Source organism: Mauremys mutica, chromosome 4 (genome assembly GCF_020497125.1).
Source record: "Mauremys mutica isolate MM-2020 ecotype Southern chromosome 4, ASM2049712v1, whole genome shotgun sequence".
In the NCBI taxonomy this organism is placed as follows: Eukaryota; Metazoa; Chordata; order Testudines; family Geoemydidae; genus Mauremys; species Mauremys mutica.
In genome coordinates this window covers 65828143-65848558 of record NC_059075.1, presented here as the reverse complement: position 1 = coordinate 65848558, position 20416 = coordinate 65828143, and the positions used below count along the sequence as shown (strand labels likewise).

Here is a 20416-nt window from a genome sequence, read left to right as displayed (position 1 = left end):
CTAGTACTTAGGAGAGATACCTTGATTCAAACTCCTTGAATCAAACAAAGAGGGATTCACTTTTCCCCCTCCCCTCTCCTAGTGCTTAGGAGAGATACCTTGATTCAAACAAAGAGGGATTCCCTATCCCCCCTCCCTTTCCCCTAGTCCTTGGGAAAAATACCTAGATTATAAGGCCAGAAGAGACCTTTGTGATAATCTAGTCAAACCTCTTGTATAACACCATCCATGGGCCTTCTCTTAATTTCTGTTTGAACTAGAGCGTAAGTTTTAGGAAAAACAGCCAATCTTGGTTTAAAAATGTCTAGTGATGAAGAGCTACGACAACACATGGGAAGCTGTTCCAATGGTTGATGACACTCTGTTAAAAAAAAATGTGTGCCCTATTTCTAGTCTGTCTGCCTTTGGATCTTCTTATGCCTTGTCTGCTAGACTGAAGAATCCTCTATTATAAAATGTCTGTTCCCTATGTAGGTACTTCTAAACTCACCCCTCAAATCACCCCATATCCTTCTCTTTCTTAAGCTAAATAAATTGAGCTTCTTGAGTCTTTAACTATGTCATGTTTTCCAATTCTTTAAGCATTCTTGTGGCTCTTCTCTGAATCCTCTCCAATTTGTCAACATCCTTCTTGAACTGTTGACACCAGAACTGGACACAGTATTCCTGTAGCAGTTACACCAATGCCAAATACAGGGATAATACAACCTCTCTATTCCTACTTGAGGTTCTTCTGTTTATACTTCCAAGGATCTCATTAGTCCTTTGGGCCAATCTCACTGGGAATTCACGTTCAGATGATCATCCACCATGACCCCCAAGTCTTTTTCTGAGTCATTGCCCCCCAGAATAGAGTCCCCCATTCTGAAAGTATGATCTAAATTCATTCTTCCTAGATGTATGTTTTTACATTTAGTCATATTAAAATACACATTGTTAGCTTCTGCCCAGTTTACCAAGTGTTCCAGATTGCTCGGTATCAGTGATTTGTCCTTTTCGTTATGTACCAGTCCCTTAATCTGTGTGTCATCTGCAAACTTGATCTGTAATTATTTTGTTTTCTTCCATAACTTCTTGGTTTTAGAATGGTTATGGAGTTGCAGTAGTTACTTTGTAGACTTCATAGTGACTTCGAAGTTGTAGCCCTCTTTCATTTTTTTAGCCCAATTTTGACACCTTCCCAAAGCCACAAATTCCTAAAAAATAAAATAAAAATTCCTTTAGCTTCAAATTTGGTATTTGTGGTCTCTAGCAAGCATTGAACTTTTAGGGAAAGTGGGGTAGATTTATCCAATGTATGTCAAAGGTATAAAACTTTAAAAAATGAAGTGTAATTCATTTTGGGGTAGCCTTGCCTTTTTTGTTTGTAAAGCATTATCTCAAAATTAGCTGTACTGGGAATCTCAAATTTATATTTTTCTTGTGTCCTAGACATGTGGGAATTTTTTTTTCATTCTCAAGGTAAACATTTCGAATATATTTCCCTGCACAGTTTTTAACCTTAAAACAGTCAATATCCAGTGACTAGATAAGTTTAATTAAACTCTTGTTGCCGGCCCAAAAAGGCCTGAGGCAGCAAACAGTGGTTCGTTGCCCGGTGTGCGTCGCACTAATTATCACACCAGGGTGGAGAATGCAGAAAAAGTTTATTTGAGCTCAAGTAAGGTGCCAGGGAGATATTACAATCTCAGATCCTGCACACAGATGCAAGCTGTGTGTGTCTTCTTATACATGATTTCAACAAGGCATCCTCATTACCCCCCATTGCCCACTTACCCCCCTTCTCCCTTCTAGTCCCCTCCCATATAATAGGCACTTTGTATAGTTAACAATTAAATCATCCTTTGACAGCAGACAATTCATCTCGTAACTTTTCAAGGCTGTTACCTTGGTTTACTTCTGAATTTATTACCCTGTCTCTCCTCTCTAAACAAAACACAAGTAGGGCCCCTATTTACTATCTTCTGCTGTCCGTGTTCCACTGATAAGGAGCAGTTACACATTCCATTCTAAATGCTGACTTAGGAATTCAACTAGAATTTAACATGAAGGGACTCCTAGCCCAACATAAAATAACTTTGGTTCAATTCAGGCCTAGTACAGAAAGACTTCATTAATACTGTGGTTTTCCATCTTCCTGAATTACCTAGGAATATGCCTAATGGCACCAACAATTCCCCCCTTTGAGAATACTCAACAAACATTTGGTTGAGTTTTCTCATACTTTGAAGACAAAAAACAATTAAACTCTAGGGAGCTGGGGTATTCAGTCCCACATTCATCCTCCCTATGGACCCGGTAGGATTCGGTATGTGGAAGCCCACACCCACCCTAACCGGTCCTCATGCCTGGAAGGAGCATTGTGAATGTTCATACTTCCATCCAGAAAGTGTCCAAGTATGTCATCCCCCTGACCACAGATCAGATGGTTCCTGATAGTCTGTAAGGGCAGTGGGCCAAGTCTGGTGCTCAAGATCCATCTAAATATACCAGATCCCACTGCAATACCTTCCCAGTCTCAGTGATTCTCAATACCATCTCTGTCAGCAACTTCTGGGTCATAGAACTGAGGGTGGAAATGACATGTAACCCACCAACTCCAGCCTGTATTTGGGATAGCTGAGCTCTAAAAATAAGGCTAGTGGCCCCTTCTAGTTGGCCCAATTTCTTATCATGTTCCCAGCTTGTAAGAATATTTCAAATGGCTGCTGTATTATTGGCCTGAGTCCACAGAGATCTGATCAATTCCCTCTTCTTGCAGAGGAAACAACCCAGGCTCTCTGTTGTGTTAATCGTATGGCAGCCCCTTGTGAGCAATACATGCTGAAGGATTTATCCAAACCACAGGGCGCAGCCTGTAGAATAAACCCCAAAATCTAATCAATACCACAGTCTCAAACAGGGGTCCCACAAATTTCCTCCTGCCAGTGTATAATTCTTGGTTTCTACACCAGGGTCAGTCCTTAATGTCCTTTATGGTCAGGAAATCCTGGATTCTGACACTGCACAACGCTGTTGGTGGTCAGCAGGGCTTAATAAGGGTCTTTCCAGCATAGAGCAAAAGCAGTCTTTCGTTGGTGGAGCTTTACATTAATCCAGTTTCCTGGTTCCAAGGGTGGCAGGACTCCTAGGGTCTTTGTGTAGTGCATCTTTACCTGTGAAAAAAGAAACCTAACACATTTCATTAGTGCCTGTCAGCGATTTGCAGACTTTACAGCTGTGTGGGCACATTTAAGCCTCCCTTGTCTTGGTTGTTAGCTAAGTCTTAGCTGAGAGCAGTGTCCTGAAATGGGGCTAATGCCCTATTTTTAAACTCAGCATGTTAGCTATTTTTCCTCAGTTAACTCGTCCTTCTTCCTTTGTCCTGTTTGGCTTCTTTTAACCTACAAAGGAAACTTAGCCTTCACTTATACATCTTTTGCTAACAATGAACACATATACATTGCCTTTATACAGTACATTAGTCTTATTATTTAAAGTTTATCACATCTATCCTTTCACTAAAATAACTTTTTCCAGAGCTTTGGGACAACAAGTTAGGACAAGCACACCCACTTTGATGAGTTTATTTCATAGAGCCTCTAGTCCAATAGTTTCCCACCATCCCCAGCCCTCTGGCTAGAAATCTGAGATAGCCAGAAGGATCCCATGTACAATATGGGGAGTGGGTTAACTTTCCATGTCCTTGCTTCCAAAAACTATTGGTATGCAAGTTTTACTAACAATTTTCAATTAAAAGATTTGGCCAATAAAGTTTCTCTTTCTCTTACTTAAGGAGATGTATTAGACTTTAGTATACCATATTTTTCCCAATTTATCCAAGCACTTTGTATTCCAAGTTGAACAAAACAAGTATCTGTATTCCAATCCAGACCATCCCATAAACAAAATAATTTTGGCCACCAGACAGACACCACAAGACAGAACATAAAACATAAAACATAATTTTTACTGTGCCATCAAAGGCATGGTATGTTGAATGCTGTTCAGCTAGCATCAGTTTTCTCTGATTATCTGAAAGGCAAAAACAGAAGTCTACCCTTTCTGGGCAATCAATCATCACTGAAAATATACAAATACCTTAGTTGATTTCAGGCAAAACAGGGGAATTACCCCATATTTTCATATATATGTTTCATAGGCAGCTTTGGTCTCAGTGACTTCTACTTTATCAGTTAGATAACTTGCATCAATACAGATGCTTCCTGACTTGCTTTGTACTTTTAACTCCTGCTTTTAAACACTGAAAGAAAACATCATCACTTATAGTGCCTTTAGAACCTAATAAGATTTCAATTACATAGCACTATATAAACATTTTTTAGATAATTCAACTAAATGGGTTATAACCAAATGATTGCAATCTAAAAATTTCTTTGCCTGAATTTATTTACAAACATTTCAAAAACAAACATCAAGAATTTTTCTCTTTAGCATTTTTACAAAGTTCAACTGCTGTTCCCTCCAGCAACTACGGAGTTAACTTTTCACACTGCCTTAAATCACTCACTTGTTTTCTTCAACAACCATTTTTCTCAACTTAAATCACTATTCCAAGTATCCTCCTGGGTATTTGAAATCCCCATGTTTATACCTATTTACTCCTTTCTTCCACTAGACCCTCAAAAGTTTCCAACCCGTTTTCCAATCTCTCCGTCTGTTGTTTGCCTGCCTGGGCCCGATCCTTCTTTTCTAGCTGAACCGTTCTTTCCCTAGACACCAATTTGCTCCACTGCCAGTTTTAACTAAGGGGGGGGTTGGCTTCTCAACTAGCCCCCACCCTTCTGGTCTTTTTCCCTAAAACATTTTAACTCACAAGACTACCTAAGTCTTCCCTTGTGAGGCTTGCCACCTGGGCAAAACACATGGCCCACTGGTGTTTAATTATTTAATCTCCCCTTGTAGCAAACACACTACTATTACGGTGTATGCTGAGCACAAATAGTTAAATTTTGGCAAGTCCCTGAAGGACTGGTACTTGCTTAACCAGGGCTTCCTTTTCTAACTGGAAATCCTGTCTCAAAGCCTGCAACTTGCCCTGGGTGCAGGTTTGAGTTGCTGTCTGGGTCATGATCTATACTCTTAATTGCTCAATTCTAGTTATCAAGTACATATTTGTTCTTTTTCTCCAACTACTCTATTGCCCAGTCCTGCTGCAACTGGGGGTAGAACCCCTTTCTAGTTCTCAGACTTACTGCAGCTGAGAGTAGGTTCACCTTTAATCATGCAATCCTCAACATATAACACCAACAGTTCCAAACAAAAGAAACACAACATAACAAAGGTAAAACAAATAGATGGTGTAAATTCTATAGGGCTCCCCCATTCTCAATTACTCACCAAACTGCAACAAATCTGTTACCAATTTATCTACTGCAGGACGTTGGGGGAGGACAAAACACACCATATAACCAAACCCCAAAGCTTCCCCAAGCCTTAAGCCACTTTAATACTCACACATATCCAGACTGACCACGTCTGTATATAACATTCAGAAAAGGGGAATAGGTGGACGGGAGATTATTCTGTATACAGCTTATCCAGTATTTCCAACATGCTTCCACTCTTGGGAGAGCTGTTCTTTTACACCCTGGAATCTCCTGCAGTGTCTCTTTCAGAGATCCCAGTTCAGGTCACCAAGCCATACCAGCTCTGGGATTGCAAAGACTGTTAAATCTCACTGAACAGTTAAGCTTTGCAAATGCAATCTCAGTTCTGTAACTTAGATTACCTTTAATTTACCTCTGTCTATATTTTCCCACAGCCAGCTGGGGCTAAAAAATTTTCTTTATACTTAACATAGTCTGACCTAACACGCAGAGCAGCTCTCTCTTTATCTCTGGCCTTAGCAGAGTTTCAAATTAACCCATTCCTAGACGAATTGCTCACACCGTGTCAGAGGCTTTTCCTTTGGTAATTAAAAGCTCCTCTGAGATATATGATCTTATCTAGATTGAAGGTACCTTCTAATGGACATTGTTTAGATGGATTTTTACGCGTGTAAAGATTCCAATTCTCTAAATACCTGCAGGTTTCAGGACCATAATGTACGTACATGTACTATGCTGGGGTACCCTTAGGGGGTGAGGTAGAACGTTTAGACTGTCCCTTCCCCCCTTTTCCACTTACACACACAAAGAGGGGGGCCCTGTCCGCGCTAGCGGCTCATAAACTAAGAATCTCTCCCTACAGGACACTCACACAGGAGAGATTAACGAGGATGACTGACTCTTCTACATCTCCTTTCAGCAAAGAGCGTCGGCTAGTCTCTGGGAGACACAACGCCGTATACTCTAATTGCATTCAATGAGATGATCAGACTGTCAGTAGCCCACACGGAAAGGAAGGGGGGGGAGGGAAGATAGGTTCACACATTCCTAGACCCAGGCAGCTTCCTCGCCGGACGATGCCAGGCTGAGTCAGCCCACCGTGGGTCGGATCTCCTAAAGATCCACTAGTTACTGGGCTTGCGTTAGACTACTCCTGATCATTAGCATTTGCTTCACAGGTTAATCTGGGCGTCTTCCAGCAACAGACACTCACACTGGTATACACACACACACACACACCAAGACCATTATTCCCACGGACAATCCTCCTCCCAGTGCAGCTCTGGGGCATATGGTGGGGGATTTTTACAAGAGCTCTTTATACAAACAGTTTCAAAAGCTACCCATTTGCTAACAAAACAAAAGTAATTGAAGGATCATGTTGTAATTAAGTGATCCTTCTGGTGGCCACCTTTCCTGGCTCTCTAGTTGATATTGAGGCCAGTCAACTGTACAGAACCTTTTTAGTTTACCCTTAATCATTGGATCCAAACCAAACACTTTCCAATTTGCTAGAATGCATTCTGGGGGCATACACCATGCCCTGCCTGTACTCCATCCCTGCCCCATACCTATGGGAAGACACTGGGCGTCCCCAGGTCCTAACAGGCAAACAAAAGGTTAACAGCACTGAACTGTTCCTACCTTTTCCACAGGACCGGTTCCTCACCGTCGCCCGCAGCTGCTTCTCCACTATCTGAGTGCGTTGCACCGTTGTGCCTTCCAAGGTCAGTCTGACACGTCCCTGCCGAGGCCCCCGGTAAAAGCACCGGTGCGCGCTGGCATCGGCTGTGACTGTCGTCCACCGGCCATTGGAGGAGTCCGGGCAAGGCATAATTTTGCCTCGAGCCCACCCAGGGACGCCAAGACTGTTGCCGGCCCAAAAAGGCCTGAGGCAGCAAACAGTGGTTCGTTGCCCGGTGTGCGTCGCACTAATTATCACACCAGGGTGGAGAATGCAGAAAAAGTTTATTTGAGCTCAAGTAAGGTGCCAGGGAGATATTACAATCTCAGATCCTGCACACAGATGCAAGCTGTGTGTGTCTTCTTATACATGATTTCAACAAGGCATCCTCATTACCCCCCATTGCCCACTTACCCCCCTTCTCCCTTCTAGTCCCCTCCCATATAATAGGCACTTTGTATAGTTAACAATTAAATCATCCTTTGACAGCAGACAATTCATCTCGTAACTTTTCAAGGCTGTTACCTTGGTTTACTTCTGAATTTATTACCCTGTCTCTCCTCTCTAAACAAAACACAAGTAGGGCCCCTATTTACTATCTTCTGCTGTCCGTGTTCCACTGATAAGGAGCAGTTACACATTCCATTCTAAATGCTGACTTAGGAATTCAACTAGAATTTAACATGAAGGGACTCCTAGCCCAACATAAAATAACTTTGGTTCAATTCAGGCCTAGTACAGAAAGACTTCATTAATACTGTGGTTTTCCATCTTCCTGAATTACCTAGGAATATGCCTAATGGCACCAACACTCTGATTAAGCTTCCTTTAAAAAAAAAAAAGTCATATTCCAGTTGGTACAGCTGACTGCATGATCCTGTGAGAGGCCTTATGTTTGAAGAATTTCTGATGATCACTTTTATGTTTACTTTTAATAGGTATGTCTTAATATCTCCAGAAGATTCAATCTTGTTTGAGGATTTCTTTGCTTTCTATCATTCACTGAAAGCAACAAACAAAAAGCCTTTTGTTGGTTAAGCAGGAGTTCCTGGTTCATGCTGCTTTTCAGTTCCTTGTTCAGGTCCTGCCTCATTTAAAGTGTAAATTAACCCGCTGTATAAGTGGTGATGTTTTAAATAGATCATTAATTGACATTCTCTTAATTTGTATATTAATATTTTGCTCTGGGACTGTAGTAATATTTTGCATCTACTGGTAGAAGAGAGGGTATTAAAGCAGTGGTCTGAACCTCTGAACTTAAAGGCTTTTGTGACTAGTGAGAATTCTGTGCCACTGCGCAAACATGGAATTAATACCCCCTGTAGATTTTACTCTTTCCCACTGAAAAATTGATTAATGCGCCCCTCCCGGGCAGCGGTGGGGGGAGGGGCATGTCTGGTTTGGGAGTTAGGAGCAGCCAGGGTAGTTGCTGCTTTGGGAGGCGGGGCTGAGCTCTCTCTCTGGCTCTCTCACTCGCTATCGTGGTGCGCCCAGGGATGGGCAGTGCTATAGATGCCCCAGCCGATGGCTCCTAGCATGCCCTGGCTCCAGCTGTAGTTCCAACTGGGTGGGTGGGAAAGAGACTTCCTCTTCCCCTGCACTGGGCGCTCCCGGGGCAGGGTCAGACCAGTCTCCAGGAACCTCATCACTGCCCAGCCATGGGGGGTGGGATCACTGTACAGGGAGCTGCCCCCCTGTCTTCCCAACCCCCGTGCATCCTGATCCCCTCATATACACCCAGACCCCTCTGCCAAGCTCCACCCTCTGTATCTGAGCCCCAACTACCTTCACTTGGACCCCCACAACAGAGTCCCATTCCCCTTGCAGCCAGAATTCCCAAATGAGCCTGTGTATCCAGATCCCCCTCCCTCCCCCCGGACTCTCAGCCAACACACCCACACCCTGATTGCCCCACACAGAACCCTCTCACTCCACACCTGGATTCCCCCCCTCCCCACCACTAAGCCCCTCCACACTTGGATCCTGCCTTGTTGAGCCCGCTTGCCTCACATCTGGATCCGGGGGGTAGGGCTGGGCATGTGTGCCTGTGAGAGACTGTCCCTCTTGCTTGCTGTGGAGCCATATAGATGTGTTAATATGCCTAGTAAGGAACATATTTGTCAAAACATTTTCTGAATCTTTTTTGTTGCCTGTATTGTTACAGACATACTTGCTGAATGGTATTTTGAAATAAATTACCAAAATAATTGAAAATTACATGATTATATTGTGTTATTTTGACACAATATGCAGAATTTTGCAGAATTTTTAATATTTTGGTGCAGAATTCCCTCAGGAGTATTTAGTATTGACCATGTTTATAGTGGGTAAGAAATATTTAGTAAGCCAAATTTTTTTGTTTGTTACTAAAGCTATTTACTGTGTCAGGACAGGTCATCAAGGTTTACAAATGGGTCCTGAGCTCAAAAAGGTTGAAAACCACTAGATTAAAGCACATCTAGTTGAATGGAGCTTTGAGGCACTCACTGGTACATACATATTCTTTATTTGGTAAATTGATAGTTACTAGAAAACATTGGGAACCATTAATAGAGTGAAATATTGAACTCAGAATTCAAGATTTATAGGTAACTGTAACGGTCTGACCTGGCCTTCAAGTTGGAGTTGAAATGAGGTGCAGCAACGGAAAACCTATGCTTTTGGATTCTTTGAGGGGTGATATCTGAGCAAATGTATAGAGGCACTTATATGCTCTGTTGACTTTATGAAAAAGTAGAAGCAGCTCAATCTGCAAAAGTCAGATCTGAATTTTCCCATTTTTGGATCAGGGTTTTAGAGTTGGGTTCATTGCAAATAAAAACCCATTTATCAGACTCCTTATCATTGAATTGTAGACAGTAGTGATAGATCTACTATGTTAGCTCCTCTAATCCATTCCATGTTTCTCTGGGTTTGTCTTACTGACTGTCTATGTTTTAGTATTGTTTATAAGCCTGCTGCAACAAAAGTTAAGGCAACAGAAAAGACATGTATTAAATAGGATTAAGACCTTCTGTTTAATTGTTCCCTTTGCCAGCACTTATCAATGTAATTCTAGGCAATACTTATTTTTCTTTCTTTGCTGTGAACAAATATCTTACCTATGTATTCATTTTCTCCCTTCCAGGAGTTGTTCAGAAACCTGTCGCATGCCAGTGATGGAATACAAAGTGAATGAAGGAGTTCCATATGAGTTCAAATTCCCCTTCAGAAACAACAACAAATGGCAACGAAATGCAAACAAGGGGCAGGGGCCTCATATGTCACAGGTACCATCCCAGATACAAAGTCCAGTAACCTCTAGGATTGGTTCAGGGAAAGGAGAAGGGAAAATGCCGCCCCAAGAGCGAGCAGCCAACATTCCCCGCAGCATCTCTAGTGATGGACGTCCATTGGAGAGCCGGCGGTATGTATGTTGTTCACAAATCAATTTTCAACACTTTTCAGAATTTTTTCTCAAACAAAACACATTACATGTATTTTCAAACATTTTATTCAGTGTATCTTGCAAATAACTAAAAATATGGACCAGACTGGAATAACTTATTACTGCTATTTGCAAAATGAGATGGTATTGCATTGTTGGAATCTGTTTTGTTATGCCATATTTTGAAATTGATGTATTGCTTTTTAAATTTGGTGGGACCAGACCTGAAATCCTGAATCCAAACACACCTGGACTTTTGGATGTTCCAATTCTGGATCCACATTTTGTAGCTTTGTGGAAGTCAGATACAGCTGTTGATGCAGAGAAATAGCATGAAGTAATATATTTAGCTAATGATAAAATGCATACCACAATATAGAGAGGTGAGGGAGGCAAATTTCCCTGATATGATAGGGAAGTTATTTAACTTAGAGCCAGAGAACAGGTAACTTAAAGTTTAAATTTATACTGCCTCTCCGCATTTACAAATGAAACACTGATTATTTTTGAGATGATGATAACAGCCCCATCATGTCACAATATTTCCATCCCTTTAAGAATGTGGATGATAGTACAAAATGTAGTGGCTTTGTTTTGATTATCTGAGTAAATCTGTTAGCATCACTAGACTTACAAAGAGATGGCTGCTGGGCAGGGTGGCGGGGGAAGTCTGTTTTGTAGACGACCTTGCATGTAGTGTATGTAGACCATGTCCGAATAATACTTTACATATCTGGAAAATACAAAGAAGTGGACAATACATGCTATAAATTACAGAACTCTTTTTAAATACACAATATGGTGAATTAATTCATTAAAGCATTCATTCATGTAGCCAAAAATTGAAGGAGAGAGAAATTAAGAGGCATCATAGCCAAGGGAGAAAAACTATAGTGCTAAGATTGAAAGCTCAAGTGTGGGCCAGCTGTTGACAAATGATGATGACTCCTAATGAGTTGATAGATTATACTTTCATTTCTTTCTCAGTCAGTGATTTTATATTGCATTTACACCCTTTAAAAAAAACAAAATTAAAACTATACATTTTGCTCAAATTGTTGATTTGTATTTTGCCTCATAAGGAAAATGTGCACTTGAGAATTTTAGGAAATAACTTGCTTGTATTACCAGTGGTAGCACCAGTGTATTTAGCACTGTGTCAGTTAAATTAGTATTAACATAAAAAACCAGAAGCTTCTTGAGCCTTGTCTACAATTTCCTGTTGATTTACCGATGTTAGCACAGATGGGAATTTTTTTCGAAAATTCTCTTGTATACAGAAGGCCATAGAAGCCAGTTTGACGTTTGCCATAAAGTTAACTTACCTCTGATCTGTCTGTTTGGATCAAAATAGAGCATTGTACGCTCAGATATGTAGCATCCACAGGATATACCGTACCTCCATAGTAACGTTGAAGGGAGCCATCACTTGTGTTTTCAGAGCAGCATGGAATGATGTTTGCCCACTCCTGTACTGCAGGATTTCAAATTATAATCAGAATGGCAGGGCACAAGGTGTTTGGTGGAGACTTTGCAAAACAGAAATTATATTTCCATACCGTTCAGCGTTTGTGTTGTAAACGTGAAACCATGAGTTTGAGTTTGGTTTCCAAACCATTTTAACTTTTTTTGTCCCCCTCTCCTTAAAATCTAATGTTCTTTCTAAAGCATTTTAAAAAAGGTTAATATTCTGTCTGTTCAACTCTAAATACCTGTTAGCTAAGGTGTTTTGTTTTGTTTTTTTGTTGCCTTCTCTCTTTCTCTCCCTGCTCAGTTTGCTAAAGAGGTTAATCTTGTGGGCTGGATCCAGTTTTATATAAAACAGCAGCTGTTTAATGTTCACTTGTTTCCAGTTAAGATAAAGAAATAAATACTTTTGTGATGTTAATGGAACACTGAAATATTAATAGGCTCATACATTGTCTTATTTTTCTTTCTCTTAAGTTGAGTAATGCTTTGTACTTTTAGTAAATAAAATCCAAATGCTTCAGTGCTTTTAGGGTTTTTTTTATTATGCAAAGATCCTAATGCCTACAGAGATGAGATTTTTATAGCTAGTGAAGAAATACGTTATCTGCTTTGAATTTTCACCATTGACTCACATACTTCCAAAAGTGCAGAGATCACACATGGATGATGCAAGACAGGCAAGGAACATGTAGTCAAGTTTTAACACTGGCAATGCCTAGTTAAGGACACTCCTTGCACATTCTGTGCATGATCCTTGCAGTTTTTCTGGTGTACACTGAATCAACTGTACTCCACTTTGGTCTCTACTTTGCACTAGTTAGAAACACTACTGATATGTGGTTTCAAAGAGGAAAGACCTTGGAGTAGTTCTCTGTTCACTGGAGTGTAAGATGGCAAAGAGAAGCAACAGTTAACTGGAATGTAAAGCCAATTCATCTTTTCTTTCCCTTCTGAAGTCAGAATGGAGATTTAGTTGCAAGTAAAAATCTAGGCCGAGCTGAGGAAAATGCTATTAGTCACTGTTGATATTTCAGGTTGATGGGAGACCCCTTGGATTTAGAGAGCTGTTATCATTTAAGCCTACAGAAAAGAATCTTTCATGATATTAGCTATCCAATGGTGAAGTAGTAGGGTCATTAATAGACAGTAGAACTGCTTACATACTGTCTGTATGCATAAAGATTTTGTGTTCTTTGGTAATAAACTAAAAAAGGACCACGCGTCACAGATGTTTTGACATGACGGATAAATAAAGTCTGTTCTTCATAGAATATATACTGTATAACTATCCATGAATTGTGGTGAGAAACTGGATCCCATCAAACATTAATTTTAAAATTGTCACTTAATATAATGAAAATATCCTTTTTTTTTTAAGTGACACTGTCGCCTGCAAAAAATTTTTCTCTGTAATGTGTACATTCTGCCCCAGTAACTTACACGTGTCTTTAGAAGGGAACATGAAGAACAATTTTTCTAGTTTAAATTGAACTCAGATTGTATGTAGGCAGAATAATTACAAACTTGAATATGGCAAAAACTGAAGTGTAAAAGAAGGAGAAATAACCCAAAGATGACACAGGGTTGTCTAGACTTCAAAGGTTTGCCACTTTAAGTGTGCTGGCAAAGCAGCCAACTCTCCCTGTGTGGACACTGTTATATCAGTATAAACATGCTTATACTACTATATCTTATTCTGGTTTTAGGAAAAAATAAGCTATACTGGTATAAGGCACTTTTTATACTAGTATAACTACATCTGGCCTAGGGCTTTTACTGGCATAACTATGTCAGCAAACATCACACTCCTAGCAGCAGACAGTTATTCCAGAATGCTTTTAAAGTATAGACAGCGCAAAGAGTGGTCAGAGCTTTGATTATACATAGCATATAAAAGAGGGCAACTCCTAGCACAACAGTGGTCTCTTAAGCTCTGGTTCAGTACTGATTCAGCGAAGAGACTTACCAACTATCCGCATCAACACCACTTCAGGCAGCCCCTTGATTTTTTTTTTCAGTTTCCCAGTCAAATACTGACCCGATTGAAGTATATTTAATTTATAAAATCTGAAAGTGATCATCAGAGGAATTCTGTTGAAGAGTTAGGGGTAGGATTGATTTGTGCTTTCTCCCATGCTTAGGAAAAGCTCTCTGTAAATATCTGCAAAACTAAGTCTATGTCTACGCTATTGAGCCTATGCTGGCATAGCCCCCTCATGTCGATGCAGCATATACAATCAAAAGGAGTATTTCTGCCCATGTAGGAAAACTACCTCCCAGAAGGATGTTAGCTACACCAACAGAAGCACTCTTCTGTGTCAGCATAGCTGTATATACACTGAGGGTTTGTCAACATTGGTATATTGGTTTGGGTGGGGTTTTTCTCCCACACTGCTGACCAACATAGCTATGCTAGTATACGTTTTAAGTGTAGCCCAAGCCTAACTCATTATTCTCCTTCAACACCCTCCTTAGATCTCTACTTTGCTCTGAGGCCTACAAAAAATCTAGCACAATGGAGTCCTGGTTCATGACTGAGACTCCTAGGCACTACTGCATAATACAAATAACAGTGATTGTAGCACAGAGATCCACCCACCTTTGGGACATACTCCAGAAATGGGGCAGTTAACCCTTCGTTTCCCCTTGCCTCCATCCTCCAGACTGCGAATGTACAGATTCAAATTGCCCACTAACAAACATTGTTTAGGTTGCTGTAGACCCAAGCTTCCAGACTTAAGAGTTTCAGGGCTGCTCTAACTTGTGCCAGCTGCCCACTGCGTGGAGCAGCCAGGGATTGATGGAGTGTTAGGCAGGCCACGCCTTCCTGCCTGTGACCAGCCACATCCCCTCTGCTTGCAGTGCCAGCCCTACGCTTCTAGAGAAACCCTTAGGCAGCAAGAATACACTGGCTTTATGGTTTCTTCGACCCTGGCTGATCTATCACTATATGGCATCAGCCAGGGCCAGCACCTAGCCCTATGTTTTTTGTTGGTTTGTGTGTGGTGGTAGTGCTATAAATAAATCCCTTTTATTTGTTGGGCATGGGTGAAATAAGCTAACAAGTTTTGTAGATAGTTTGGTGTTCAGAAGTGATGGATGCCATTTCTGTGTACTTCCCTTAAAAGGTTTTGGTGTTTCTGTTTTACTGCTTAAGAAAACAAACACAATAACAGAGAGCCAGTGACAGGGAGACTGCAAATTTTCCACAGTGACTGACATTTTATTTCTGGACTGGCTATTGAGAAAAATGGTGGTTCTGAAGTGTTATTGTTGGATAGGTTGAGATTAAAGTTCCATGGAGGTAGAGCTGGAATATCATTGACGTTTCTTTAGTTGCTCAGTATCTGTTGCTGCTTGTCCTGTCAGAAATTTACCTGCTTTTGTTATTTTTCAGAACTTTTTGCTCTAAATTGATTGCCATCATTTTATTTTTTGTAGTTTATGTTCAGGGTTTTTTTCTCCCCTGTTTGTTTTTAATGATGGCATTGGGTGTGGGAGGAGGGAGATGATGGCTGCGGAGAGGAGGAATAAGAGTGACTGTCTAAGCTGGAAATTAGGAGTAGAGCTGAGCGATTTTGCTCCTCCCCCCCTTCCCCCCCCCCCCCCCGGCCGTTCAGGGCCGAGTTGAAAAAAATATGGTTCAGTTCAAATGGAAAAAGTTTCGTTTTGGGTCAAACAAAACACTTAGACTTGAAATGATTTTTTTTTCATTTGTTGGGGGGGGCAGGTGTTTGAAACAAAAACGCTATTTTGAAATGAAAAGTCTAAAAGGCTAAGGGATAGCCAGGAGGACTGTATTCTGACTTCAGTTCATGATTTGTGTTCTAAGGGATGCTGCAGCTGTGAGACTTGCACGTAATAAATTGATCCAGGTGGCCTTTTGAGCTATGAACTTGAGATGATTTGTGGGACAAGCTTATGTAGCAGTATTAACAACCATTCAGCTGAAATAAAGTAATCTAGCACCATCATCATCTCCATTCCAACAGTGTGGAGTTTAAGGATGTAACAGAGAAGCACTGTACAATTTTTGGCTTACATTGGACTTGACACAATATTGAATTTAATAGTATCAGCAATAAAACAGTGACCTATGTTAACATCTGGAAGACACTAAATATTTCAGGGACTTAACTTAAACAAAAAACAGCTTAAAAGAAAATAAGTATTTTTCTTACCTTTTCTTTGAGTGATCAAGTAATGGGATTTAACTGAATGGTGCTTTTATGCTGTTGAATCTTGTTGCTTTTGGGACTGAAAGCTTGTATGTCAGTTCAAGTGAGTTTCCAGTTGACTTTTGCCATATCAGAGATTGTTCTTTAGGGAATCTAGTTACAGTGAAAGGTGCTGGATTAACAGTCCTGGAAACTGAAGCAAATTATTTTGCCACTGTATAAATAAAGCATAGTTTTCCCATATTGTCCAATGAATATATATTGAGTGTGACCTGGAGGGACTGCCTCTAAGGCTGAGATGGTAGTTCAGTAACAGTTCTTGGCTTCTGGGTACCACGAAGGGTGCCAGTTATTGCCGGCTGTGTTCATGTTTTTCTAATACAGGCACTTATCCACTAGGGCCTAAGCTGAGACACTGACTCATTTCTCATAAGGTATAAGGTTTATTTTGCAGCCCGGTGGAACTCTATTTCATACAACCTCTACATTCTGTGACACTGTTAATTTAGTCAATCGTCATGAAATACTCATCATTCTTATCCCCTACCACTACATAAACACATACAACTATAATTTATACTTGAAAATAGTTATTAGCATAAAACTAATCACTGATTATTTTCAACAGTGATGATATTTGACGTTGAGTGTTTTTGCTATGTTCTTCAGGGTAGCCTGGTTACAACTTTTAGACCCCAGCTGTGTTGTCCTCCAGGTGGCCCAGCTCAAAATCTTTGTTTCCATCCCCCATGCCCACTGGGCTCAGCAAGCACAGAGCTTTGTAATCAGTTTCAATGAACTGTCTGTTCTCTGGGCAGCCCAAATCATCACTCTGTACTTCTGACTCTACCTGGTATCTGGGAAGCAGTGAGACTTCAGCTCTGGCTCCCTAACCCCTGCCTTCACAACAGGACCAAGTACCATCACTGACAGATTTTTGCCCCAGATCCCTAAATGGCCCCCTCAAGGATTCAACTCACAACCCTGGGTTTAGCAGGTCAATGTTCAAACCACTGAGCTATCCCTCCCCCATGGCATCTTGGAAAAAATCCAAATTCTATAGCTGTAGAATCATGGACTTCGTGGGGCCATGATTGAAATGAATGGGGCAGTTCATGCTTCTCAAACTTATCATTTCAGCACGCACCTCTTTATTGGTTTGCACGGGATTCACCTTTTCAAGCTTATGCAGGTTTCCAACCCTTGGTAATACAACTTTTTGATGAAGAAAAGTGAGTTTCTGGAGCAGAATTCTATTAGAAGGGATGAGTTTCACAGCCACAGAATACATGATCCCTGTATCTAAGATACTGATCAGTCATCTGGTGGGAACTGCATGCACAAATTAGAACTGTTAGTTTAGACCATAACCAAATGCCAGTCCCCCTGAACCATAACCGTTCTCATATATGTACTTGCATGGAGATTAATGTTGTATACTTTAGCACTGATGAATTCCAGAATCCTAGTGCTAAATACCGAATTCATTAAAACTTAATGTGTGGGATGCATTATTTTACAATCAAAGGATTGATTTACTTTAAAGTGGTGATGATGAAAATAAAAACCACAAAAAACAAACAAGTGTCTGAATAAGCTTTCATTTAAGAAAGACACAATGAAGTAATTACAGTATTTCCTGTAGATGGTGAAATGAATTCATTTTGTTGAAAAATTATGGATAGTAAAGAACATAGAAGTGGTAAATGTGGACTAACAAGGAAATTGATTTAAAGCAAATTTTCACTGGTATATATTCAGCAACTCTTGTTTGTTCATTTTAGACTTGTTGCCTTGAAAAGTTGCAAATCATTTTTTATTTGCGAGGGCTCAGATTTGACTAGGACTGGAATATAAGTTTCTCTTGATTGACCAAAATCTTCTTTAAGTAAATTCAGTATGGCCATGCTACATCATTTTTATCCCAGTTGAAAAAATAAAATAAAGATCAGGCTTGCAGACTATGATATTACCAAAATGTTCAGTCAAATTTTATTTCGATTCTGCATGTCAATACAACACTTAATGTCTTAGTTAACCTTTTTTTTTTAAAATACAGATTGATATTTTTATGGTTTGAAAGTTTTAACTGAGCGAGACAGTATTAAGAATAAAGGTGTACATATCCACCTAGCTTCTGACCCTCCTGCTTCAGATTGGAGTATCCCCTTTTTTAGGCCGCTTTTTTTTCCTGCCTCTCCACTGTGTACCAGCCACTGTTCTTCTTTCCCCCGCCCCAGACATTAACTGTAGTGCATCATGCTGCTTCCAGAATGCATTTCAAAATTAAACTTGCTGCTTACTGTCATTTTCAGGGTGCGCTTTATTCAGCCGTTCAGTGATACTCAAACTGCAAAGTGAAACTTGCTTCAGGGCTAACTGTCTAACTACTTTTTGGAAGTCGGTTGTACTGGCAGCACAGGGAGCTAGAATGGCATCTGAATTGGAGGGAGTGTATGGGGAATAGCTGTAGTAGAAACTGATTGGTTACAGATTGTGTGCATGTGCGTGTGTCTGTATATGTGTATACATGTAAAGCGTGCATACAACGTAGAGACTGCTTGGGAGAAGGGAGGGGCCATGCAAGAGACAGGAGACAACATTAAGGAGACTTACTCTGGCTTCTTAAAAAGAAAACATTTAGAAGTATTATTTTTTACAGAAACCAGACCAGACACACAGCAAATAAAAGTAGCCTCTGATTAGGACTTGGCTCCAGGCTCTGGCTGTGTGTTTCAGGCTGAATAGGAGGAGTGCTGCTGTGGGAGGGGCTGAAAGTGTGCAGCCTTCCCACACTGCTGATAGTGTTGTGTGGAGGTGGAGGAAGGGAGCAGATGGGCAGGGGAAAGAAACTATGTGGGGGTGGGGGAAGTACAGTAAGGAGACAAATTCAAAATTTCCATATAGCCTCTCATTGAAACATGGCAGCTCTGAATTGAAAATGCATGGCGACAAAAGTACCATCCACAACTCACTGGCAAGCTCATAGAAAAGAATTCCATTGACATGAACTCGTACACAAAACAGTAGCTAATTTTAGACCTAAGAGAGACACCAGCATTGCTGTAAAAAATCTGTGAGCTGGAAAAACATTCTGGATTTTCCCATGGAAATAAGCATCCCATGTCCAATAATACTACAGGAAATTCCTTTTTAAACTAAGTAGACACATTCCACTTAGGTAGGTATAATCTGCAGTTAAGCATTTTGCTTTGAAAGGGCTCATCAGCATCTACACACTTAGACTGGGATTTCCACAGGAGCATAAGAGAGGTAGGCACCAAACTCCCACTGAAATTCAGTGCTGTTGAGTGCCTAGTTTTCCTTAGGTCCTTTGGGAAATTAGACTTCTTTGATATGGGAAGGGTAAGAAGCTGAGTGTATACAGGCCAAACATATTCTGAGATGGAGGCTTAAACTTGAGCTTTACCTTCTTTATATTTATATATTGAAACAATGAGTGACTCTTTAAGGCTCCAGTTTCGCTTTCAAAGTACTCTAGAGTCTTGTCAAGCATAGGAGGGTGCAAACAAAACATGACGATACAATCATCCTAGTTAACAGAGAGATTAACTTTAGTTTCCTAACCTTATTTAAAGATGAGCATTATTTAAAAAAAAACAACTACTACACGTTCATATAGTTATTCAGGTAAGAAACTAGTTTATCAGCAATACTACAGCAGGAAAATAGTATGAAATGAACAAAGCGTTCCATCATAAATTTATGCTAGCATACAAAATATACCTTGTTCACTGCTGTGAATAAGATTATATGACACATGGGTTGACCATCACACAAGTTTTCAAAAATGCCACCCACTTGCATCAACGGGTGGGGGAAATCGATGGTGCCTGTGGTGAAAGGGGGACAGTCCCTGTGGCAGAGGAGGGAGACATTTGCCAAGGGACAATAGGTAGCTCCTCCCTGGAAGTCTCTGACACCCATTGGCCAGCTGGAGGAGAGAGGTGCTGATTAGCCTGCATTCCACAGATCCCAAGATTTAGCCCAAGGCAGGGGCCATATGGAACCTCTTTTGGTTGCATTCCAGTAGCCTACCCTACCCACCCAAACAAGGATTGGAAACCCAGCCTGACAGATGCTGCGGGTCTAGTCAATTGCCTGTTAAGGGGTCAGGAAGGAAATTTTTCTCTCAGGGGCCAATTTGCAGAAGACCAGGGAGTTTTTTGCCTTCCTCACAGCACCTGCAAGCCACAGTGGGTTGAGTAGGAATGCACCTGGTATCTGACTGAGGTACAGGGGTGGAGCTGTTTATTTGTCACAACTTGCAGCCGGTTTCCAATGCGGCTAAGAGAATAAAATTAAC

At 40.8% G+C, this 20416-nt stretch overlaps 1 protein-coding gene across 1 annotated transcript in view; it reads left to right on the top strand.

The window, feature by feature from the left end:
- Nucleotides 1-20416, top strand: part of SIPA1L1 (signal induced proliferation associated 1 like 1) — a 177649-nt gene that overhangs the window by 108363 nt on the left and 48870 nt on the right. Inside the window, exon 10 of the mRNA XM_045014975.1 lies at nt 10142-10420. Coding sequence (XP_044870910.1) covers nt 10142-10420 — 279 coding nt within the window. The remainder of the gene's footprint in view (nt 1-10141; nt 10421-20416) is intronic.